Source organism: Thalassophryne amazonica, chromosome 1, assembly GCF_902500255.1.
Source record: "Thalassophryne amazonica chromosome 1, fThaAma1.1, whole genome shotgun sequence".
In the NCBI taxonomy this organism is placed as follows: domain Eukaryota; kingdom Metazoa; phylum Chordata; class Actinopteri; order Batrachoidiformes; family Batrachoididae; genus Thalassophryne; species Thalassophryne amazonica.
This window is the reverse complement of record NC_047103.1, coordinates 37,981,576-38,008,093: the sequence shown is the minus strand read 5'-3', so window position 1 is coordinate 38,008,093 and position 26,518 is coordinate 37,981,576. Positions and strand designations below refer to the sequence as shown.

At 42.6% G+C, this 26,518-nt stretch overlaps 1 protein-coding gene across 1 annotated transcript in view; it reads left to right on the top strand.

The window, feature by feature from the left end:
* The window catches only part of dnajb6b (DnaJ heat shock protein family (Hsp40) member B6b), an 87,880-nt gene extending 63,235 nt beyond the window's left edge, over positions 1 to 24,645 (top strand). The window contains exons 9-11 of the mRNA XM_034168212.1: positions 11,026 to 11,184; positions 22,205 to 22,361; positions 23,841 to 24,645. Coding sequence (XP_034024103.1) covers positions 11,026 to 11,184; positions 22,205 to 22,314 — 269 coding nt within the window. The 3' untranslated portion in view covers positions 22,315 to 22,361; positions 23,841 to 24,645. The remainder of the gene's footprint in view (positions 1 to 11,025; positions 11,185 to 22,204; positions 22,362 to 23,840) is intronic.
* Positions 24,646 to 26,518: the final 1,873 nt, after the last annotated feature.

The window sequence follows — 26,518 nt, the reverse complement described above, 5'->3', positions numbered from 1 at the left end:
GCTGAGTAGAAACAGCTGTGTTTGGTGACGGGTGACAGCTGTCACCCAGATTACTCCCATGATGCGGTAGCGCCCTCTGGTGCCTGGAGCCCGCACTCCAGGCAGGGCGCCCTCTGGTGGTGGTGGGCCAGCAGTACCTCCTCTTCAGCGGCCCACACAACACAGCCATCTGAACACACTGGGTCCTACTTGGTAAGTGTTTGTGACTAGTTTCTCCATACAGGAGGCGTCTTGAAGCTGTCATTACCAACAAAATTTGTACTAAGTAAGTAAATCAGTCCCTTCGCTGCTTCCTTGTTTTTTCATTCGGGGTCACCACAGCAGATCCAGTGAGGATGAGCATGTTGATTTGGCACAGGTTTTACGCTGGATGCCCTTCCTGACGCAACTCCACATTACATGAAGAAATGTGGCAGGAGTGGGGTTTGAACTATTAAATAAATATCAGTAAGTATGTTCAATACTTTTTTGTCCAGTGTCATTCTATTTTATTACACATAATTTAATTTCTGTACTTATTTGTTTTGGTTTCTTTGCATGTGTGGATTACTTGGGTTACTGACATCTGGAGAAAATTTCACATCAGTAGCACCTTTAGAAATGTATTTTCTGAGAATGGTGATGTGTTCAATAGTTATTTTACCCCCGTGTGTGTATAATTTACCTGACTCTATAGTCAAAGATTGGTTTATCATTTATTATAAAGTTTTTATTATGATTACACGTATATACATTAAGTGACCAAAAAAAAAAAAAAACCCAAAACAAAAAGAAAAACTTATACAATATGTCATTAATAAACTTCTTTACCAACTAATGGTTTGCATTATACCATGTTTCGATTATAAAGGAGATGCATTTTCTGCTCATCCATGTTATAAATGGATTATACAAAATATGACAAGCAGAACAAAGTACAACCTCATGAGAAATAATTAAACTGAAATTGCAGTTTATGCCCAAAAGTGACCATATTAAATTGCATATAAATCTGCCCGCTTTTTGAGTTTGTAGGTGGACAACAGTGTTGACACTAGATGGCGCTGTCGGCATATAAAACAGCACGTAGTTTAGCACTTGCTGTGATAAATCATAAATCCTTACGGAACATAGGAACTGATGTGAATTAAGATTTAGTGATGTGACACATTCTCAAATTATTCAGGAATATACATTTTTAAGTGTCATTAACACTTTGTTTATGATAGAAATGCCTCCATTTTGCTCCAGCAGCAGTAGTGTGTGGAAAATCTATTCCTTAATGATAGAAACACACACACACACACACACACATCTGTCGCTAGGTTTCTCTGTGTTATGACTGATGGCTTCTTCTTGGCAGCAAACCACATCCGGTTTTAATCTCCCTCACCCTCGTCTGTGTGACAGCATGAAGCCTGGGCCTGGCCCCGGGGCCGCTGGCTGCTTCATGAACGATGGCAAAGATAAGCAGCGGTTTGTCTTTGGCCTTGTCTGAACAAGGACGTGGACAGTATCTGTGTGCTGTGCTCAGCAGCAGAATCACATCAGCACAACACTGTCCTCCTGCAGGCCGAGAGGAGGTGGACTGTTGGTGATAATCTGATCCATAGTTGTAGTTGTCATGTAGGGTCAGGGATTCATTTGTTCCTGCTGTCATCTGAAGCTCATATTGTAAGACCAGTGTGTTCCTGCATGTCACAGTGTTGTTTGGCCTGCAAGAGCGCAATTTAGAAATAGAAACTGGGGGGGACAAAGTGCGAGGCCCACAGGGCCGACGCCCATAGGCCGGGGGTCTGGGGGCCGCTTTAGTCCCCCAGAAGGCAACAGTTTCTAGATAAGCTCAGATGCATTCTGAGCATCCAGAACAGTAATTTTAATGTTTTGAGAAGACCATAAAGTGGACACCATTTGACTATGCAATTTGAAACTGTGGATATAAGTACTTTATTCTGAGAATAGCCAGCATTGATTTTATTAACATCCTGGTATAAATAAGGTATCACCACATGTGTAGAACTCAAAAAGAATGATAGGTTGAGGTTTCATTAAAAAAACAACTGCAATGTGGTAAAATGTATTCATAAATATGAAAGAACAGGCTCTTAATAATTATTAACTATCGCATACTGTATTTTTTTTCTCAAGATTTGTTTTTGCATAAGTTTGAAAAAACAACAGATCATAAGTTTAGGATAAATTTCTTATCAATTTAATTTTCGAAATGGCACTAATGACAACACTCATACTGAACATAATTTCGCTTGCATAGACTGATTTTGGAGATCAAGCAATAATTGTAGATGGGCTTTCTGAGGTCCCAGATAGCTTTTCTGATTTCCTTTTATAACTTTCAGAATTTAGTAAATTAGCATATGGTCCATTGATACTTATGTGTAGACATTAGTCCCTAGAGGCAACTATTTTTGGTTTCAAATCTGGGCAAATGCAGTCCCAGAAAATTCTGAATGTGACAAACAAGAAACAGGTGTTGTAAACAAGTCAATGCTGCTAAAAATACAAACTTGCAGAAACAAAGATACTATTCTGACATGGTTTGCACATAAAAGTGGCATAGCATGTTTCAAGTACACACATATATGTCAGAAGGTGGGGGGGGGGGGGATACCATATTGTGTCCCCCCTGGTTGAAAAGGTGGGGGGGACATGTCCCCCCTATTCCCCCCAAATTGCGCTCATGTTGGCCTGCAAAGTAAAAACTACAGTTGCATCCAAGAATCTAAACACTCTATGATCTGTGATTTTCAAACTGACTGAAATTGAATTAGCAACTGATCTAGAAAAATATAACCCAATGCTAAAATACCCTTGGCTGTATGAGCATTGTGTCCTTCATCATTTGCAGTTGTTTAAGTAATTATTACGATCCTGTTGTCTTATGCACAATTTGTACAAGCCCCTCAATCAATCAATGAATCAAAAACAATATTTATGTTTTAAGAGTGGAGGTTGTGCAACTCAAGGAATATTTGTAGCTCACCCTCACCCCATTGCAAGTATTAATGAGAAAAATTTAGTTTTTGTTTGTGGAAGTTAGCTTGCACGCTAACATCTACAAAATGTCTTGTAAATGACTCCAGAGGTGTTATCAGGTTACAAAAACAGCGTTTTCAGTTTCAGAAGTGTTTACTTCTTGCTAGCTTATACATAATATATGACAAAGAGGATATATTTACACACAATCAAAACAGTTTTGCAGCTAGCTATGAGCCTGTGATGTCACCATGCTAACATCTGTGAAATGTCTTGTAAAGTTTTTTTTCTCGCTACCTTTTACATAGTATATGAGAAACGTATATAAACGCACAAAACAAAGTGATTTTGGAGAGACCAGCCACTGACATCACAGTGCAGTTCTATTCTGATTGGCTGCCATGCCCTTGAAACAGAATGTAACATTTTAACCTCTTAAAATACCTCTTAAAATAAGTCAAGGTTAGCCATCTTTGAAGTTGCCCAAGGTCTGTGTGTTAAGAATGTTCCCTGTAAATTTGAAGACTCTGTCAGTAATAGCACTGGATTTATCCTGAGCTCAGCCGGACAGACACAAAGCCTTCGCAATACCTGATGGCCATATTTGATGGCCTCAGGTAATAACTGGCCTCCTTTATGAGCATTTAAGGATCTTATGATCACAAACTTGTCCTGTGATAGTTTTCTTGAATGTTGGAAGTGATGGATTATAAAACCTAAATGCTGTCCCCAGACTATAATTTTCAGACCTCTAATCCAGGAGTAAAACGAAAACCTCAATGTTTTTTGCACATTGACTTAAAGATACAGTGTGTAGGTTTGCCGCCATCTAGTGCATATGGCATTCCCAGCCCAGTCTCACGTTTTTTATTTATTTATTTATTTTTATTTTTTTTTGTGCTCCTGTGACGAAATGAGTCAAATTTTCATGACGGGGCTTTTTTTTAACTCACTATTACTAACCCTACTCCTACTCCTGACCCTAACCTTAACCATAACCTGATCCTACTCCTTCCCCCCACCCTAACCATAACCACCCTGACCCCCTCGCTTCACTTTTAATTTCGTGCTGCCATCATGGAATGAATTAGAATGAATTTAGATTAATGTATATTTCGTGCTGCTGAATCACAACTTGCCGTGAGACCAGGTTGGGCATTCCATCCTCCCTGATCACGATTTTGTTTCTTGTCAAATTTTCACTTATTTTGGCATTGGGGATTCAGGCCGCAGTGCCTTTTCTTGTAATAAGCGATATGTGTGATCCTCCATTTCACAAAACAAGTGCTCTCAAACTTGCTAGCCTGCACTAGTAACCCGTAGCCAGTGTATAGGGCAGCAACCACCGATTCCTCTTCCTTTTTTCTTCAGTCTTCTGGATGTGCTGCAAAATGTGTGCTTTTGGGCTACTGTACCAACATGGCAGCCTCCACGAGAGGGCCCGCTCCCGCCCTCCAGAAAGTTGCAATGCCAAGATTTCAGCAATTATTTTAACCAAGAATAAAACTATTATGCATGTACAAATAAAGTGAAATAACTGGATATATTGGTTGGATTAATTGTTGAAATCCCCCCATTGCAAATTTCTGGAGGGTCTATTTTAATGCGGACCTCTGCAGGGCTCATAGAATCACCAGATGTTCTGCAAAGAAAAAAAAAAAACAGGTCCAGAGTATTTATTTTTCTAAAGCTGAATAGAAATCAAGTGGCTGCAGCCTTGTACGTACAAGACACCAATTATCCAGTTTCTTTTGGTCTAATAGGACTTTGTCTCTCCCTGCACGGTATTTTTAAAGTGAATGCTGCCTACTGATTGACTGCTGCATTTGCAAAACTGATTAGTAAAACCAAGGGACTACAGAGGTTCCCACTGGAATGCGTGCTCAAGTTCCATAACATCTCAGCACTGAAAATGTTACAGCTCCACCTCCATATTCAAAACATTCATATTCAACTTATTAACTTATTAACATTTGCATCATTGCAAACAGTTTGAAGCTTCGCCAAATGGCAGTAACTAAGAATATACGATCTGCTGCTTGTTTTGCTATATTAATACGTCAGGCAAATACTCAATGAATCTTACCCTGAAAACATGTAGAAAGTGACCCATACACACACACACACACACACACATCTATCTATCTATCTATCTATCTATCTATCTATCTATCTATCTATCTATCTATCTATCTATCTATCTATCTATCTATCTATCTATCTATCTATCTATCTATCTATCTATCTATCTATCTATCTATCTATCTATCTATCTATCTATCTATCTATCTATCTATCTATCTATCTATCTATCTATCTGTCTGTCTGTCTATCTGTCTATCTACGAGGGCTGTCCGTAAAGTATAGGTCCTTTTTATTTTTTTCAAAAACTATATGGATTTCATTCATATGTTTTTACGTCAGACACGCTTGCACCCTCGTGCGCATGCGTGAGTTTTTCCACGCCTGTCGGTGACGTCATTCGCCTGTGAGCACTCCTTGTGGGAGGAGTCGTCCAGCCCCTCGTCGGAATTCCTTTGTCTGAGAAGTTGCTGAGAGACTGGCGCTTTGTTTGATCAAAATTTTTTCTAAACCTGTGAGACACATCGAAGTGGACATGGTTTGAAAAATTAAGCTGGTTTTCAGTGAAAATTTTAACAGCTGATGAGAGATTTTGAGGTGATTCTGTCGCTTTAAGGACTTTTCACGGTGCGAGACGTCGCGCTGCGCTCTCAGGCAGCGTCATCAGCCTGTTTCAAGCTTAAAACCTCCACATTTCAGGCTCTATTGATCCAGGACGTCGTGAGAGAACTGAGAAGTTTCAGAAGAAGTCGGTTTCAGCATTTTATCCGGATATTCCACTGTTAAAGGAGATTTTTTTAATGAAAGACGTGCGGACGGGTCAGCAGGGCAGCACAGGAAAAACACCTCCGTGTTGATAACCATTTGTAAAATCCAGGCGGCTTTTGATGGCTTTCAGTGGAGTGAGTATATGAGAAATTGTTTATCAGCTGGACAGTACATCCAACCAGCCTCACAACCGCAGACCACGTGTAACCACACCAGCCCAGGACCTCCACATCCAGCATGTTCACCTCCAAGATCATCTGACACCAGCCACTAAGACAGCTGCTGGAACAATCGGTTTGCATAACCAAAGAATTTCTGCACAAACTGTCAGAAACCGTCTCAGGGAAGCTCATCTGCATGCTCGTTGTCCTCATCGGGGTCTCGACCTGACTCCAGTTCGTCGTCGTAACCGATTTGAGTGGACAAATGCTCACATTCGCTGCCGTTTGGCACGTTGGAGAGGTGTTCTCTTCACGGATGATGCGAAGGAGATGTGTTGCACTGCATGAGGCAAATGGTGGTCACACCAGATACTGACTGGTATCCCCCCCCCCCCCCAATAAAACAAAACTGCACCTTTCAGAGTGGCCTTTTATTGTGGGCAGTCTAAGGCACACCTGTGCACTAATCATGGTGTCTAATCAGCATCTTGATATGGCACACCTGTGAGGTGGGATGGATTATCTCAGCAAAGGAGAAGTGCTCACTATCACAGATTTAGACTGGTTTGTGAACAATATTTGAGAGAAATGGTGATATTGTATATGTGGAAAAAGTTTTAGATCTTTGAGTTCATCTCATACAAAATGGGAGCAAAACCAAAAGTGTTGCGTTTATATTTTTGTTGAGTATAGTTTTAGAAAAAAATAAAAAGGACCTATACTTTACGGACAGCCCTCGTATCTATCGATCGATAGATAAATAGATAGATAGCATGAATAGTGTTATATACAATTTACATGAAAGGACAAAATCATTTTTTAATGACCTTAATAGTATCAAAACATTGTTTGCAAGCTCTTGACTAATCTAACTTTTGACACTCATGTCATATGAACATCCACTTAAAAGTCAACATCCATCTAGATTTGGGGTAAAAAATTGTTTGCTTGCTTATTCAGCTACAAACAAGTGTCACGTCTGCCTTTGTCGTCTTATCTGAGAGGCTTACAACATATTTTATGTTGTACCTGTGTTATTTATATTACCTGATTTTAGTTTATTCTGTTTTTATCATTATTATTCTTTTTGCTGCCATGTTACTGATAAAGTTAAAAAAGAAAAAGCTCTCACAATGTGAAATCCAAGTCCAACATCAGCAATAAACAAACCGAGCAGGACTACTATCTTGATGCAGGGTTGATATAATCAGATATACTAGAAAATGAAAATACACCCATCTGGTAGTATTTCTTCAGAACTTGTACTATCTACACAAAGATAGTTACAAAATTGACTGCTAGCATTCTGTCTTTGCTTTTTTCAGCACACAGTGGAATTTTATTTCAATTACATTATTGCTGCCCTATTCACACTTTCATTTTGCCCTAAACATCTTTTTAAAGTAACGCATTAAAATAAAAAACCCTGTTCGCATTCTGAGCAGAACAGGTATTTTAATATCTAGTCATAACCAAATAAAATGCTGGTTAATAATGTTCTTTTTAAGGCTATGTGACATGATATGTATCTTTCAGAAGTTATAAAAAAAATCTATTGATGTATAGATTCTAGTTTACTCCATAATCTAACATTAAGGCTGCCGTTGACCTGCTCGGATATGAGGTTCTCATTATCTAACATTCTAATCCAATTACATTTGTTCCGTAAATCTGATTTGTTAATTGTGTGAGATTTCAGACCATAAAATATCCCGTTGACGGTGGCAAAATATTCTACCGTTTCACATTTGATGTATTATGCCGCACCCTGACCGCATTGCTACTCAGATGTCAATAATGGCGCTGTCAGCTGAGAGCGAGAGAAACTAATGCAGCGATGACAATGCCGAAATGGGTGAATTTAGCTACCATTCTGACACAGAATTACTCAATGCAGTTGATGAGATGGAGAAATCTGTGGGTCTGCTCACAGAATTTCCAGTTTGGCATGAAGACGCTGTTGCTACGCTAAGATTTGACGAGCCGACCACACCCTTTGTCCTTCGGCTGCTCCCTTGTTTGCACTTGGGGTCGCCACAGCAAATCCAAGGTGGATCTACATGTTGAATTGGCACAGGTTTTACACCAGATGCCCTTCCTGACACTACTCCACATTACATGGAGAAATGTGGCAGGGGTGGGATTTGAACCCGGAGCCTTCTGAACCAAGCACATTAACCACTAGGCCACCACCCCCTGACCACACCCTTTGACAACTTACAAAAAAATAAACTGTGAAAACAATGGAATTGGATTAGAATGGGAATAACCCCCTTGTGTTGGATGATTTGCGGACGATAATGCTGGATTGCGGTCGCCTATATCCGTTTTACCGGCTCCGCTAACGCATTGCTGTTAAAACTCAATTTCTGACTGCAAAATCCAGCATTAACGTCTGCAAATCATCAGACACAACAGGGTTAGTTCCAAAATTAAGAAAAAAAAAAAAAGATTTTCTCCCCAAAATGCAAAGTCATCAAAAATTGTGGCACTTACTAGTACAAGACGACGGACAAAATATTGATGAAACATGTTTGATGTTTTGGTTGTGCCTAAATGGAGCTCTCTAACTACAACCCCAATTCCAATGAAGTTGGGACATTGTGTAAAATGTAAATAAAAACAGAATACAATGATTTGCAAATCCTCTTCAAACTATATTCAATTGAATACACCACAAAGACAAAGATATTTAATGTTCAAACTGATAAACTTTATTGTTTTTGTGCAAATATTTGCTCATTTTGAAATGGATGCCTGCAGCACGTTTCAAAAAAGCTGGGACAGTGGCATGTTTACCACTGTGTTACATCACCTTTCCTTCTAACAACACTCAGTAAGCGTTTGGGAACTCAGGACACTAATTGCTGAAGCTTTGTAGGTAGAATTCTTTCCCATTCTTGCTCGATGTATGACTTCAGTTGTTCAACAGTCTAGACCATCAGTTATCCACTAGACCAGGGGTGCCCAAGTTCGGTCCTCAAGATCTACCTTCCTGACACTTTTAGTTGTCTCCCTGCTCCAACACACCTGAATCCAGTGAAAGGCTCATTAAAAGCCTGCTAACGAGTCTTTCATTGGATTCAGGTGTGTTGGAACAGGGAGACAACTAAAAGTGTCAAGAAGGTAGATCTCAAGGACCGAACTTGGGCACCCCTGCACTAGACCATCAGTTATTTTTCTTTATATGTCAGCCTGTCCCTCAAACACTGATGACGTTGATGTCTAACGCCAACATTAATAATATGCATAATACAATATTTACCTCCCCTAGCAGCACATTTAACTTTAATCCCTTGCCACTGGTAAATTTCTCTTCACCACTGGGCGAAGTGCTGCACCACCACATGCTCTCAAACGCAAGACGTGCATGATGTTCAGAGTAAGACAGGAGGTGAACTCAATGCCGAGTTAATGCAAGAAGAAAATATTTCAGCTTGCATTAAAAGAAGGGGAAAAAATGACAACATTAATAACTGGTTACCATTATCTCAAGGATGCAGGTTCAGGTCTGAGAAATTTCCATGCAGAAGCACACCAACATTCTCATTGGTTAAGACAAAACCCAATAGTATTATTGGGTATTATTAGCTAGTATAACCCATTGGGACAATATAATTACTGAATTTCGTACAGCATGCAGAAAAGGCTAAGATCTGCTGAGGTAACCCCAAGTGGAAACAAGGGAGTAGCTGAAAGGACAGTAACTGACTTAATGGTGCCACTTGCATCCTCTTACTTTTTTTAAAAGTTGTTTTTGTTTTTTCTTGTCTCTGTTATTCATTATAATGGCCTAAATGGTGGGTTACCCATCTGAGTCTGGTCTGCTTGAGGTTTTTTCTTCAAAAACAACAGAGGGAGTTTTTTCTTACTACTATCACCATGTGCTTGCTCAGGGGGGTTGGTAAGGTTTGTGTTTTACTTCAACCTGTTGGGGTAAATGGCCTCTTGTGGCCATCTAGGATAATGATGTCATACATCTGAACTAACAATTGTTCAGCTTGGGTCTGTTTGGAATAGAAGTCAAGACATATTGAACCACCTCTGTTGTGGTTCAGTTTGTTACCAAGTTTCTTGGACTACTTCCCTTTATAAATGTCTCACTTGTCCTCCGCAACATCACCACACGGTGGCATTGCGCTCTGTCATTAATGTTCCAAGACATTAAAAATATATACAATTGCTAGTTTTTGTTCCTTGAAGTGTTTATGCAAAAGCATTTCTCATAATAAAAGCAACTGTCAAAGGTAAAGTGGCCACTCAGAAACTTGATTGGTAACAAAATTTCAACGAGAAAGGTTGGAAAAAAAAAAAGAAGAAGAAGTAATTTAACGATTAAAACGGTTCGATATTTTCGATGGCTCCTGCATTTGTCAGACAGACCTGCTTTGTGACTAATGACCTGTGATGTGTTTAAAGCTGGGCCGTCGCACACTGTGCGGGGGATTTCAGATGGTGGTTGCGGTCCAGGTTCAGCACGCTGAGCATCTGGCCTCCTTTCTTCTCCTCGCTGCTGCCTTAATTACACAACACAATGGCGATGAGATCTGCCTGTAATCTCGCAGCATAATAAGTCTCCTCTCTCCCCCTATACCCTGCCTGCCACTAATTCAATATAAATGTAAATTACCTCGAGAAAAGAATAACCAAATCTCATTTTATTTACATGACTAATCACAATAAAGTCAGGCAGATGAAATATGAGTGAAATATATGGTTGGTGCTCAAAAAGCAAAGCAGGGGCCCCGCGGTGCTGCAGGGACTCTGTCATGTTCCTGTTTTATATCATATTTGTTGTTTCATGTTGGTTACATCAATATGTCTTTTTTGCACTTGTAATCGATGCCTCCCCCGACACTGCCGAGGGCATCTCAAAATGATATGTTTTCTTTCCCGCCTTGTTTTCTTTGCACAAATATCAGTAAACCAAAATAAAGATCTGGATGGAACACCGCGGGCCATCCATCCAGACAGCGAGGAGCGTTCAAGTGCGATTCATTCCCAGTGGTGCCCACCCACTCTGCTCTGCCCACACCCACAGATATGGCGTCCGGAGACACCTCAGAGGAAGAGGTTCGCTGCTGCAGACAGAACGCCCTCCCCGGCCTCAGCCCGCACCAGCGCTACCTGAGGAACGCCGCCCCGCCTCCCTCGGAGGAAGAGGAGGAGCACGGCCTGCACAGCCTGGGACTAACGAGAGGTCTGCTCAGCCGCCACCGCATAGCCGATTAATCACCAGCACACATGGATCCGCTTTAAGGAGTCGAGTCTTAATAAGGGTGGCTAATTGTCAGCTTTTTTGTCTGACGGCCGTACAAAAGGCAATGATGAAGAGTGGCGTCCTTGATTGGCAGATGTAAACACAGAGGAGAAAGGTGTTCATTAGGCGGCCCTGTTCTCTGCCATCAGAGGTCAGGGGTCACCCTTTGTTTTCCTGCGCGAGTTCAGGAAGTCAGGCACAAAGGCCGAGCAATTATCAGTCGCATAGTGTTTCATAAGAGTAACTTTGTTAAAGTCAGAAGCCTTTAATCGCTCAAGCTATCCTCAACTAAAAGGGCGCTGAAAGATCACATCCCTCCAGCAATCAATGCGGTATTTTACATTCTAAGTAACATGACGTGTGTTTCCATTGTGGAGATTAATACTGTACATAGATCCTGTGGTCATGCTGTGGATCACAGTGCTGAGGATCTACCACTACTGTGGAACGCTGACATTTTTCAACCTGGGCTCTGTTTTTAAATGTTTTTGGGGTTAATTTTTTCACTCATGACAAAAATTAAATCAATCAGTGCGACTTTGATTTAGAACGCAAATATCGACACGTGCTAACTAGCTGCACAGTGTAATTGTAACAAAAACAAACACGGATCAACACCAAAATGTCATGGGCAGAATGTGAATTATACAATGACGTTCTGTGCTTCCTTACCTAAGCCTTTGCTGATGTTTGTTTCTCAGTTGTGTATGTTTTCGGGGCAAAAACACATCAGATACCCAATCAGGGCCTGAAAACGTGTCATTTGTGGTAAAAGTGGAGCTGTAGGACATTATGAGCAACTGGGAACATTTAAAACTTGTAAAAGGTGAAAGTGGATTAGTGGGCACATTATGCTGTAATCAGCACCTAATGGTGTCTGACTAGAAAGAAGCCTCCTTCTGATCATCTTCTGCAACAAGAAACCCTGGAAAAGCATATTAAGCTCTTCAGCAGAAGATGTTTTTGAGATTTTAACAGAGACAGTTTAGCTTTTTAGAAATGTGTGGGAAAAACGTAAGAAAGTTTTTATTTTTTTAGCATTTTGTGCATACATATAAACAGTTAATGTTAATGTTAGTTGTGTAATGGGAATCATACCTGTTGGGGTGTATTCAGCAATATTCGGTTACACTTGTATGTGAGTGGATATAAAATGGTAGGTAATATGAATTTTGACTGCTATTTAAAAACAGTGCCCAATTTCATCAATTTTTGAAATGAAGACAGAAGTTTGGGCAAAAATCGCCAGTGGAAGACCAAGTTAATATTAGTTAGCTAATGTAGATTAAGGCATATGTTGACTTTAGCTAACTAATGTTACTTAAACTGGAACTTTGGTCAAAAGTTAAAAACTAGCTGTAATCATCTAGGTGTTGATCGACTTGTTGTTTGCAGATAATCAGATGGTTCTATGTCCATTTTTTATTGTTGTAAGAAAAATGGATTTGAAATTTTGGCTGGTCAGATTTCCAACATAAACTGAGCCGAGCTGTATTTTTTAATTTCATTTTTTTGCATGGAATGAATGTAAATGATTGTAAATATAGTTTATTATTCTGAATATTCATTCAGTCAGAGATCTTAGTATCAACATATGGAGACAGAACGTCTTCATTCTGAAACCCATGTTAGTGTAGCAAAGGCTTCCAATTCCAATTTCTACCCTAGTTGGACTCTCAGAAACACCAGCTGTACAACTGCAAATGGCCTTTCTGGTGCAATATCCAAAAGACACTTCCAAAAATAAAGGAGAACCATGTGTCCAGACCAAATGATACCTGAAACTCCAGCTGTACTAAAGGGGTGATCTGGCACAATATCCAGAAAACATTTAACATTGCATGGAAACAGTGTTAACACTAGACCCTTCTGACGTGAGAGCAAATCCCTTTCAAGATGTGGAAATTTATGTTTCAGAGTGTACGAGGTCTATTAGATAATAAACCGACCCTTTTATTTTTTTTTAACTATATGGATTTGAATGACGTGCGATTACACCAATCATGCTTGAACCCTCGTGCGCATGCGTGAGTTTTTTCACGCATGTCGGTGACGTCATTTCCCTGTGGGCAGGCCTTGAGTGAGATGTGGTCCCGCCCTCTCGGCTGAATTCCTTTGTTTCACACGCTGCTCGAGACGGTGCGCGTTGCTTTATCAAAATGTTTTCTGGACCTGTGAGCAATATCCGAGTGGACACTATTCGAGAAATTAAGCTGGTTTTCGGTGAAAAGTTTAACGGTTGATGAGAGATTATGGGGTGTTTCTGTCGGTGTAAGGACTTCCCACGGAGTGGGACATCATGCAGCGCTTCCAGGCGCCGTCGTCGGCCTGTTTCGACCTGAAAACATCCTAATTTAAGGCTTAATTCACCCAGGACGTCGTGAGAGAACAGAGAAGATTCAGAAGAGGCCGGCATGAGGACTTTATGCGGACATTCCACTGTTTAAGGACATTTTTTAATGAAAGACGTGCGCACAAATTCGCCGAGTCGTTTCCGTGACGACTCGGCAAATCTGTGTGCGCCGCGACAGGAAAAGCACCTCCGTGTTGAAAACCATTTGTAAAATTCAGGCGGCTTTTGATGGCTTTCAACAAGTGAGTAACTGAGAAATTGTTTAACAGCTTGGGCATGTTCCAACTTGCCCGTTAAGGTTTCCAACACGGAGGTGTTTTTCCTGTCGCGACCCCCCGCAGTCGGGTCCGGCCCGACATGCGACTCTGCCCGCATGTTCTTTCATTACAAAATGTCCGTTAACAATGGAATGTCCGAATAAACTCCTCATGCCGACTTCTTCTGAAAGTTCTCTGTTCTCTGACGACTTACTGTGTCAACAGAGCCTGAAATGTGAAAGTTTTCAACTTGAAACGGCGAGATGCTGCCGCCTCGAAGCGCAGATCGCCGTCAGGTGCCATGGGCCGTCCGTACGGCGACACTACCAGACCAAAATCTCTCATCAGCGGTTAAAATTTTTACCGAAAACCAGCTGAATTTATCAAATGGTGTCCACTCAGTTGTGCCTTACAGTTTTGAAAAAATTTGATCAAACAAAGCAGCAGTCTCTGAGCCATTCCTAAACAATGAAAAACCGACGAGAGGGTGGGCGACTCCTCACTCAAAGACTGCCCACAGGCGAATGACGTAACCGACAGGTGTGAAAAAACTCTCGCATGCCCACGAGGGTTCAAGCATGTCTGATGTAATCACATGTGATTCAAATCCATATGGTTTTTGAAAAAAATAATAAGGTCGGATACTTTTCTAATAGACCTCGTATATGTGAAATCAGGATACGTACATTTATGTTAGGACATAAATCTAACCCTAAACCATCATAGAATTATATAATTCTATAATGTACTGACATAATTCACTCTATTTTTTGGCAAAAGTAGATATAAAACCAGTTAATTCTCAATGAATGATGTTGCTTCTATTTTTTTGTAACAAGTCTTGAAGACACTATGCGGAAGTGGAGTGTGTGAATGGTTTTAATATTTGTAGCAGTCTGAACTGCATGAGGACTACAGCTTTCGGTTTTTCAGCCAATCAATCAATGGACAGCATTAATGGATGTATTTCGACTTATGAGTAACTTACAAGAAGCGTGTGCCAACAATCGCATAACTTACCTACAACTTATGGCCCATGTGTGTGGGACATATCAGCCATACACTGGCATATGTCGAAACGAGGACCCTTTTGAAATCGTGCTGTTTATTTTTATGTCACAAGCAACGATGACTACAAGTCCTCTGACAAGGATCCTCTTAAAATCGTGCTGTTTATTATTAGGGCCCGAGCAACGACGACTAAAAGTCATCCGATGAAGACCCTCTTGAAATCATGCTGCTTTTTATTAGTAGAGAAGCTCGAATCTTCGACTGGACTGGACAGTCGAAGATTCAAGCTTCTCTACTATGGAAACCACCTGGACAACTGAGTACACCTTCCTAAACGCTGGGTGCGCGCCTTTGCCACTGCCCTGCTGGGTATTTTCCTCTGTGCACATTAGCTGTGTTGTTTCAACGAAAGCTGGCTATTTGTTTAGTTGTGTCACTAACCCCATTAACTACGTGGTAGTGTGTGTATCAGAACCAGTATAGTGTACTGTGTTGGGCTTGGCGTGAGTGTTTTCCACTCCTTGAAGTATTTCGTCTGCACTGCCGCCATTTTGCTAAGTTTAACAGCTCCTCTAGCAGCTAGTGTTGTCGTCGTTGCTCTAAGTGACTTAGCACTTGGGCTGTGAGTTTTTCGGCTGTGTGCATCGTGTTATTACTGTGGCTGTGAGTGTTTCGGCCCTTGTATTAGCTTTTACAATGTGAGTGTTTCACGCTCCGTGCCTCGTGCCGAGACTGCGGCTGGAGTGCTTCACGCGCCATGCCTCGTGTCGAGTCTGCGGCTGTGAGTGCTTCACGCTCTGTGCCTCGTGTCAAGTCGACGGCTGTGAGTGCTTCACGCTCTGTGCCTCGTGTTACTATTTACACTGCGTGTGATTCACGCTTTGTCTTTCCATCTGTAACCATCAGGGCTTGCGTTAGCCATCTGCACGCAGTCCACAATGTTGACAGGACCTTTGTTGCATGGCTGTAGTACCTGTTTGGCTCCCTTGAGCCCAGATGATGGACATATGTTTTGCCCCTCGTGTCTTGGGATCGGACACCTGAGGGAAGCCCTGACTGGCGATGCCTGCCTTAATTGTGCCAGCATGCCACTGGCAGAGAGATCTACTAGACTTGCGGCATTGGAAAGTGGAATATCTAGTGCGACTTTGGCCTCCAGCCCCAGGAAGGAACCAAAGCACTGTAAATGCCCACATACAGGAGCCCCTTCTGCTAAGAAGGTTACTCATGACCATGCTTTAGCTGAAAAGGTCGAAACGTTGACTTCTGAGTTTGCTCAGATTAAGTCCTTGCTTCTGACAGTTCCTGTTGTCCCTAATGAGGCTGATCAGACCAATATAGTTACTCAGCAGGAGGAAGATGTCGTGTCTATTGCTGCGACTGATTCCTTGTACATGACAAGTGATATCAGTCAATCAATCAATCAATTTTTTTATATAGCGCCAAATATATAAACTGTGTGGAGGATGAGGATGAGAGGGGTCTTTCTCCAAGCCATTCATTAGTGGGCTCTCACACCTCTGAGGCAGAGTCCCTGCTGCAAACCGGACCTGGACTATCCTTTGTCAAGCAAGCTGTTCAGTTGGCTTTATCCAGGCTTGGGGTCGACAATCCCCCTGCGGAAACCACCGCTTCAAGTGCCTTTTTCAAAGTCACTCAGAAGCCTGAGTTCAACGTTCCAGTTTCACAACCATATATCGAGGAGCTCCACCGATGTTGGGCGGACCCCAAATCATTGACGTTTGGCCCCCAGCCGTTTTTCACGGAATCAACTCAGCCACTGGGAGGCTCATGTTCAAGACCCATGGGTCATTTCAACCTTGTTCGAAGGTTACAGAATTCAGTTCAGATGTCATCCTCCAAAGTTTATTGGGGTGAGGATGACTGTTGTTTCCAACTCGGTGCAGTCTGCCGCCCTACAACGGGATATTTTGGAACTCCTGGAGAAGGGGGCCATAGCGCCAGTTCACAGTTCAGACCAGCTCAGGGGGTTCTATTCACTTTACTTCCTTGTTCCAAATAAGGATGGCGGCTTTCGTCTTATCCTCGATCTCCGATGTCTGAATCATTATATCAAAGTGCTGCAGTTTCACATGCTCCGCACAGTAGACGTCCTTCAAACTATCACACCAGCAGACTGGTTCACAAGTGTCGACTTAAAAGATGCCTATTTCCATGTGCCAGTGTCGCCTCGTCACAGGCAGTTTCTGCGCTTTGCTTTCGAAGGTCAGGCATACCAGTTCAGGGTGCTTCCTTTCGGCCTCTCTCTCGCCCCTCGTACATTTACCAGATGTATGGCTGCAGCACTAGCCCCACTGCAAGCTCTTGGATTAAGAATCCTACCCTACTTAGACGATTGGCTTGTCTGCGCTCCGACTCAGGAGCAGGCGCACAACGACACAGCTCTTCTACTGAACCATGTCTCTCATTTAGGACTCAGAGTGAACTTTGCAAAGAGTTCTCTTGTTCCCAGTCAACAAACGATCTTCATTGGCATTGCCATCAATTCCCTGACTATGACTGCATCGCCATCCCAGCAGAGAGTGGACGATGTAATTCGTCTCATCTCACACATTCAACGGGCTGTGACGCTGCCTTTTGGTTTGCTGGTCCGGTTGATGGGCAAATTGACTGCAATGTCGCTAGTGGTACCTTTGGGACTTCTGTTCTTATGTTCCCTACAGATTTGGATCAACAACCTAGGCCCCAACTCAACGTTGCATCAGCACAGGCTTGTACGACTCTCCAACCAGTGCCTTCTGCACCTCAGACCCTGGGGGAACGTGGACTTCATCTGCAGGGTGTCCCTCTAGGTTCCGTCCCTTCTCGCGAGAGGTGGTTGTTACAGATGCATCACTCAAAGATTGTGGAGCCGTGTGGAATCACTGGATGGTGAGGGGTGTCTGGAGTCCTCAGGAGAGACTCCAGCACATAAACTTGCTGGAGCTTCGCGCTGTGCGACTGGCTCTCAAGCATTTCCTCCCGGCCCTGAGAGGAAGACATGTTCTTGTCCGGTCAGACAACACGTCAACAGTCTATCACATAAACCATCAGGGGGGCACCAGGTCCAATCACTCATTGGCAGAAACTCGGAGGCTTCTCTTATGGGCGTTGCCTCGCCTTCAAAGTGTCAGAGCAGTTCATCTGCCCGGCGTACAGAACAGCGCTGCAGATTTACTCTCCAGACAGAAACCACCACCGGGAGAGTGGAGACTGAACCTGATTGTGGTCCAAATGATCTGGCAGAAGTATGGTGTAGCGGAAGTGGACCTTTTCGCTTCAAGCACCTCGACACATGGCCCATGGTGGTACTCCCTCTCGGAACCAGACAGCCCACTGGGGCAGGATGCATTGGCTCACCCGTGGCTGGATTGCCTCCTTTATGCCTTCCCTCCTCTCCCGCTGCTGATGTTGACACTGCACAGGATAGATCAGAGCAGCCACAGGGTGCTGCTGGTTGCTCCATTCTGGCCGGGGAGGATTTGGTTTCCCATGATTTACAAACTCCTTGAGGGGGAACCTTGGGCTCTCCCGGAGAGGAAGGATTTGGTGTCACAGCTACAGGGGAGGATTTGGCACCCTCACCCAGAATGCCTTCAACTGTATGTGTGGCCGTTGAGGGGCCGGACTCCTTGTTAAGTTCTTGTGACCAGGCTGTTGTTCAGACTATCTTTAATTCATGTGGTGCTTCTACCAGGGCTTTGTATGACAACAGATGGAAGCTGTTTGCGAGGTGGTGTGAGAACCAAAAGTTAGACCCGGAGCATTGCCCTGTGCCTATTCTCCTCAAATATTTACAAGAACTGCTGGAGAAAGGACTTTCTGTCGCTACCTTGAAGGTTTATGTTGCTGCAATCTCTGCCCGGCACGTCTACGTTGATGGCCGGTCAGTGGGTTCACACCTCTTAGTGTGTTGTTTTTTGAAAGGTGCTCTACGTTTGCGGCCTCCAAGGCTTGCACGCGTACCTTCATGGAACCTTCCTCTCGTCCTGGAGGGTTTAAGCTTATCCCCTTTCGAACCAATTGAAAGTGCTGATCTTAAATGGGTGTCAGAGAAGACTGCCTTTCTACTTGCACTGTCTTCGGCTAAGCGGGTGGGAGACCTCCATGCCCTGTCAGTCAATGGGGACTGTTTGCGATGGAATTCTGACGGATCTGGGGTTATGCTGTGGCCTAATCTGTCCTTTTTACCCAAGAGAATTTCAGCCTTTCATGTTAACCAGCCAGTTTCCTTGGCTGTGTATGCCCCGCATTCTGATCCAGGATTATCTGTTTCAGGTTCCCTGTGTCCTGTCCAAATGTTGAAGCAGTACATTAGTGCGACTGCCGGGATCCGGAAAACGGATGCCCTGTTTGTGTGTTACGGTGATCACAAAAGAGGCTGTGCTGTCTCAAAGCAGCGACTCTCGCATTGGGTCGTGGATGCCATTTTACAAGTATACAGGTCCAGAGGTCTTCAGCCTCCTAAGGTTATGTGCCATTCCACCAGAGGGGTGTCCACCTCCTGGGCTGCACTGAGAAGTGTCCCTTTGAGTGATATTTGTGCTGCTGCTACGTGGGCTTCGTCCTGTACCTTCGCCCGCTATTACAGACTGAATGTGCCTGCTCCTCCTGCGGTGACTTCGGCAGTGTTGTCTGCCTCCACTCCCCACTGCTGATGCGAGGTGAGTGTGACTCTTCGTGACCTTGTTGGTATTAAGTCATCCAGGTGCTAAAGCACCGCCCTCTGGCGGTCAGGAGGAATGAAATAGAATGAGAGTTACGAATGTAACTACGGTTCTATGAATTCTGGATGACCGCCAGAGTTGCTTGTCACTCAGAGTCTTGCGAGTTCATTCCGAAAAGAAGCGAGCGCTGGGTGTGTCTGGTATATAAAGACAACCAGTGACGTCACCCAGGTCACATCCAATGGCATGACTTTGTTGGTATATATTCTCGACCTCTGTGCTGCACCACCCTCTGGCGGTCATCCGGAATTCATAGAACCGTAGTTACATTCGTAACTCTCATTTTTATTATTATTATTTAATATTCTTTACACTTTTCAAGCCCCAATTTCGCCATTTTCCCATGCTCAAAAACTCACCAAACTTTGCAAAGTCATTCAGTAGAGTAGAATGGGAGGCAGAGCCTTCAGCTTTCAGGCTCCTCTCCTCTGGAACCAGCTCCCAATTCAGATCAGGGAGACAGACACCCTCTCTACTTTTAAGATTAGGCTTAAAACTTTCCTTTTTGCTAAAGCTTATAGTTAGGGCTGGATCAGGTGACCCTGAACCATCCCTTAGTTATGCTGCTATAGACGTAGACTGCTGGGGGGTTCCCATGATGCACTGAGTGTTTCTTTCTCTTTTTGCTCTGTATGCACCACTCTGCATTTAATCATTAGTGATTGATCTCTGCTCCCCTCCACAGCATGTCATTTTCCTGGTTCTCTCCCTCAGCCCCAACCAGTCCCAGCAGAGGACTGCCCCTCCCTGAGCCTGGTTCTGCTGGGGGTTTCTTCCTGTTAAGATGGAGTTTTTCCTTCCTACTGTCGCCAAGTGCTTGCTCACAGGGGGTCGTTTTGACCGTTGGGGTTTTTACGTAATTATTGTATGGCCTTGCCTTACAATATAAAGCACCTTGGGGCAACTGTTTGTTGTGATTTGGCGCTATATAAATAAAATTGATTGATTGATTGATTCAGCCGGATCCGAAATTCGATATTTTGGGGGTCGCACACATGCTCACAGTGAAATGGTGCCCCCTAAAAATTTTCAAAAGACCCTCCCATTGTTTTTTCTTTTTTTGTTTTTTGTCATAGCCTCATGAAATTTGGTACACATTTACCATGCTGGGATGCACAAAAAAGTCTGTTAACGTCGTGGTGAAATGTCAACAGGAAGTCGGCCACACAATCTGGTACACATCATCATGACCCCATGCTGATCAAAAGTTATCAAAAGAATTTCTGGTCAAAAAACGTGACAGCTAGGGTTTGTCAAACCTTGGCAAGCATTTCGGAGGACGCCATTTCACTTTGAATGGCTGTCACACCCTCATACTTCATCGTAGATCCTTCAAACTTACTGGACATGATGAGTGCTCCGTGCTGAACATCCCCATATATTAACTTCCCACCTAACTTATAGCGCACCCCGGTGGTAACAGGAAATATCCCATTTATACTTTAAGAAGTACTGATGCCACATAATTAACCCCATCAACTTCATTCCACTTCTAAAACATGCAGAACAACTTGGTGAATGTACATGATGATCGCGATGAAGCTACAAGTTATGCGTCCGTGTGGCGGCGTGCTGAATATCGATCCTTTGCCATGAAATTACGTTCTTCCTTTTGATGGCTTTCATTTTGTCATATCATCATGAAAATTGATACACAGGTCAAGCACGACAACCTCTTACATGTGATGGGGCATCGCCCATGGGCAGGGGAAAATGCCTCTATAGCGCCCCCTTGCAACTTTCAAAAACCCCTCCCCATAGGTTTTTTTTGTTTGTTTTTTTTTTTGGAGTAGGGAGATGAAAATTGGTACACGTGTGACTTGCATAGACGTACAAAAAAATCTCTTGCACCATTTGGCAACGACTAAAAGTCGTCCAACGTGGACCCTCTTGAAATCGTGCTGGCCTGGGGAGGCGGTGGCACGGGGATGCAAGGGCCCGTTCATGACTGCCTGCAGTCCTAGTTATTATTATTATTATTATTATTATTATTATTATTATTATTGATAACAATAAAATACATGTGATTTTTGGTATACAAATTGCACCAAAGTACAAGTCATAGGACCTCTCAAAAACAAACAAAAAAAACTAAAACAAAAAACAAACAAACAAACAAAAAAAACAAATTATACTCCAGAACATACTTTAGTTGGAAAAAAAAACTGAATTAACTACTTTAACCTTAAATAAATACAAGCGACTCAGGTAAGGTCTGCTGTGGTATCAAATTCTTTGTTGAATTTTGCTAGCAAAAGGAGTTACAATTTGGTGTGCAGACCAAAAGTAAGTCAAAATACAGAGTATCACATCACCATATTTATACACAGTAGAGCGGGCATCTTGTGTGCAAAGATAAGTTCTTGAAAATGCAGGCATTTGAGTGCAGATAAGCTCTTTAATATGCAGACATCTGAATGCAGCTCCACCACCCAAAGGTCAGCAGTTTCATACATCCTATTTTACCCTTTGGCTCTCAACAATGACTTCAAGATAAAATAAAAATCACAACAACTTTAGTAATGTAAAAAGAATATGGCTGCAATAATGTATATATATGTGTTACTGTCTGCTGACCCTCAAATTCAGATTTTTTTCTCTTTTTTCTGTAGGTCACATTGACAACAAGAGGAAGAAACTGTGGTTAAAGGAGGCCGAGTCCAAAAAGAAAAGAACTCCTCGACTCTTCCCCCGATTCGGTGGACTCGGTGCATTTTTCTAAACACTTAAACACACTTGTTGGCAGAAACGCAGTGAATCGTACTGTACAGTGCATCCGTAAAGTATTCACAGCACTTTTTCCACATTTTGTTGTGTTACAGCTTTATTCTAAAATTCTTTTTTTTTCCCTCATAACACACCTGTCTCCATAATGACAATGTGAAAAAAGATTTTTTGCAAATGTATTAAAAATAAAAACAAAACTAAGAAATCACATGTAGATAAGTATTCACAGCCTTTGCCATGAAGCTCAAAACTGAGCTCAGGTGCATCCTGTTTTCACTGATCATCCTTGAGATGTTTCTGCACCTTAACTGGAGCCAGCGTGGGATAAATTCAGTTGATTAGACATGATTTGGAAACTTGCACACCTGTCTACATATAAGTCAAAGGAATTGCCTGTAGAGCTCCAAGACAGGAATGTCTCAAGACACAAGGGTACAGAAACATTTCTGCTGCTTTGACGGTCCCAATGAGCACAATGGCCTCCATCATCCATGAATGGAAGAACTTCAGATCCACCAGGACTCTTCCGACAGCTAGACACCTGAGCAATCGGGTTAGAAAGGCCTTAGTCAGGGAGGTGACCAAGAACCTTCCAGAAGGACAAGCATCTCTGCAGCAATCCACCAATCAGGCCTGTATGGTAGAGTGGCCAGACGGAAGCCACTCCTTAGTAAAAGGCACATGGCAGCCCACGTGGAGTTTGTTAAAAGGCACCTGAAGGACTCTCAGACCATGAGAAACAAAATTCTCTCGTTTGGTGAGACAAAGATTGAACCCTTTGGCGTGAATGCCAGGGGTCACATTTGGAGGAAACCAGGCACCATCCCTACAGTGAAGCATGGTGGTGGCAGCATCATGCTGTGGGGATGTTTTTCAGTGGCAGGAACTGGGAGACTAGTCAAGATTGAAGGAAAGATGAATGCAGTAATGTACAGAGACATCCTGGATGAAAACCTGCTCCAGAGCGCTCTTGACCTCAGACTGTGGCGACAGTTCATCTTTAAGCAGGACAATGACCCTAAGCACACAGCCAAGATATCAAAGGAGTGGCTTCAGGACACCTCTGTGAATGTTCTTCAGTGGCCCAGCTACAGCCCAGACCTGACTCCGATTGAACATCTCAGTAGAGATCTGAAAATGGCTGTGCACCGACACTCCCCATTCAACCTGATGGAGCTTGAGAGGTATTGCAAAAAGGAATGGGAAAAACTGCCCAAAGATAGGTGGGCCAAGCTTGTGGCATCATATAAGACATCATAAGAAGACTTGAGGCTGTAATTGCTGCCAAAGGTGCATCAACAAAGTGTTGAGCAAAGGGTTTGAATAATTATGTACACGTAATTTCTTGTTTTTTTATTTTTAATAAATTTGCAAACTTTCAAAATAACTTCTTTCATGTTGTCATTATGGGGTGTTGTGTGTAGAAGTTTGAGGGGAAAAAAATAAAATTACTCTATTTTGGAATAACATTGTAACATAACAAAATGTGGAAAAAGTGAAGCACCGTGAATACCTTTCCGATGCACTGTACCTGGCATTAGATTGTCTTTGCTTTGTTTTAGTGACCCAGCATCCCCGCGGCTGAGCATTATCACTTTATGTTCCTCTGCTCTAATAGAAAGCATCGCTCTGCTTTCATCAGCCAAACTGAGGCATTAAAAAAAATCTCACTGCAGTGTTTTCGTTTGTCCGAGTTTCATATTGAGCAGTTAAACTTCAGCCAATGCTGGATTTATTGTGGGCGGGCCTTGAAGATGATCAAGCAGCAATTCAGAAAGTGTTGATCATAATTAATCTCTGATGATTGGATTTTTCATGGTTTTGTTGTTGTTGTTGTTGTTGTTGTTGTTGTTGAAGTGTCGGTCTTGGCTTCAGGTCCACGGAGGATTGTTTGTGAGAGGTGTGAAAATGACGGCACTAATACTGTAGAGGATGTGAGAAGACGTGAAGGTCAAACTATTCAGTGGATCTTTTTTATCGACAGAGACGAGTGGGAGAGATGGTAAATGGGCGGGATGTGAAACAGAAAGTGTTGATGAGTGAGTGTTATTCCATAAAGAACTGAATATGAAGACAGTCACATTATCCAGTCCATTTCCACAGGGTTAAAATAGCAATTAACCCCCTCTCAAACACGTTTGCTTGATAAGTTTCTGTTCTGTGTGGATTCAGCAACATGTCGAATCTTTGGTGGCACAACATTTTACTCAAAATAACAGTTGTGGTCAACTGATTTGTCCTTGTCATCTTGTTCTCATAAATTTAAATGTCAGAAAAGTGTGATTTTTTTAAAAGTGGAATCCTGCCAATAAATCCTTACAGAAAAGCATGTCTTCTTTGTTTTTGTTATCTGGTTCAGTCAGGTCTGGGAGCATGGTCGGTGCCGTGTAATGTTGCATCTACCACAATACAGAAGCACCTTTGGTCCTGAATGGCAACCACCCAGGCAGACAACTAGTTCATCTCCAACACCTAAAAGCAATCATCTATCTGCCACAGTCAGGTGAAACATGGGCCCTTGGCCTTGTCCAACCATTGGAGTCTTCTATGCTGAGGCACCTGTGTGCTACATCATGTCCCAAGAAACACGCGCGATACATGTTGATACGGTAGCCCTAAAGGGACATACTTGCTGCATCTGTTCCATGTTGTTGCGCAACCAGAAGACTGAAGAAAACACATAAACAAACACATAAAAAAAAAAAGGCAACAAAAGACTGGTAAAGTTGATGAATGCTCAAAGAACACATGTTTGGAACATTCCACAGGTGAACAGGTTAATTGTAAACAGGTGAGTGTCATGATTGGGTATAAAAGGAGCATCCCCAAAAGGCTCAGCCGTTCACAAGCAAAGATGGGGTGAGGATCACCACTTTGTGAACAACTGCATGAAAAAAATAGTCCAGCAGTTTAAGAACAATGTTTCTCAACATTCAATTGCAAGGAATTTATGGATTCCATCATCTACAGTCCATAATATAATCAGAAAATTCAGAGAATCTGGAGAACTTTCTACACGTAAGCGGCAAGGCAGAAAACCAACACTTGAATGCCCGTGACCTTCAGTCCCTCAGGCGGCACTGCATTAAAAACCAACATCATTGTGTGAAGGATCTTACTGCGTGGGCTCAGGAACACTTCAGAAAACCATTGTCAGTTAACACAGTTTGTCGCTACATCTAAAAGTGCAAGTTAAAACTCTACCATACAAAGCGAAAGCCACACATCAACAACATCCAGAAATGCCACCGCCTTCTCTGGGTCCAAGCTCATTTGAAATGGAAGATGCAAAGTGGAAAAGTGTGCTGTGGTCTGATGAGTCCACATTTCAAATTGTTTTTGGAAATCATGGACGTTGTGTCCTCCGGACAAAAGAGGAAAAAGACCATCCAGATTGTTACCAGCACAAAGTTCAAAAGACAGCATCTGTGATGGTATGGGGGTGTGTTAGGACCTGTGACATGGGCAACTTACACATCTGTGATGGCACCATCAATGCTGAAAGGTACACCCAGGTTTTGGAGCAACACATGCTGCCATCCAAGCAACATCTTTTTCAGGGACGTCCCTGCTTATTTCAGCAAGACAATGCCAAGCCACATTCTGCACGTGTTACAACAGCGTGGCTTCGTAGTAAAAGAGTTCGGGCACTAGACTGGCTTGCCTGCAGTCCAGACCTCTCGCCCATTGAAAATGTGTGGCGCATTATGAAGCGCAAAATACGACAACAGAGACCCCGGACTGTTGAACAACTGAAGTCATACATCAAGCAAGAATGGTAAAGAAGTCCACCTACAAAGCTTCAACAATTAGTGTCCTCAGTTCCCAAACACTTATTGAGTGTTGTTAGAAGGAAAGGTGATGTAACACAGTGGTAAACATACCACTGTCCCAGCTTTTATGAAACGTGTTACAGGCATCCATTTCAAAATGAGTAAATATTTGCACAAAAACAATAAAGTTTATCAGTTTGAACATTAAATATCTTGTCTTTGTGGTGTATTAATATGAATATGAATATTGGTTGAAGAGGATTTGCAAATCATTCTATTCTGTTTTATTTACATTTTACACAATGTCCCAACTTCATTGGAATTGGGGTTGTATGTATATGTATGTATGTATATGAACAAGTGAAGCTCTTCAGCATCTCACCATTTAGGTCATTTAGGTCCTTCAGACTTTTTTGAGTAAATGCT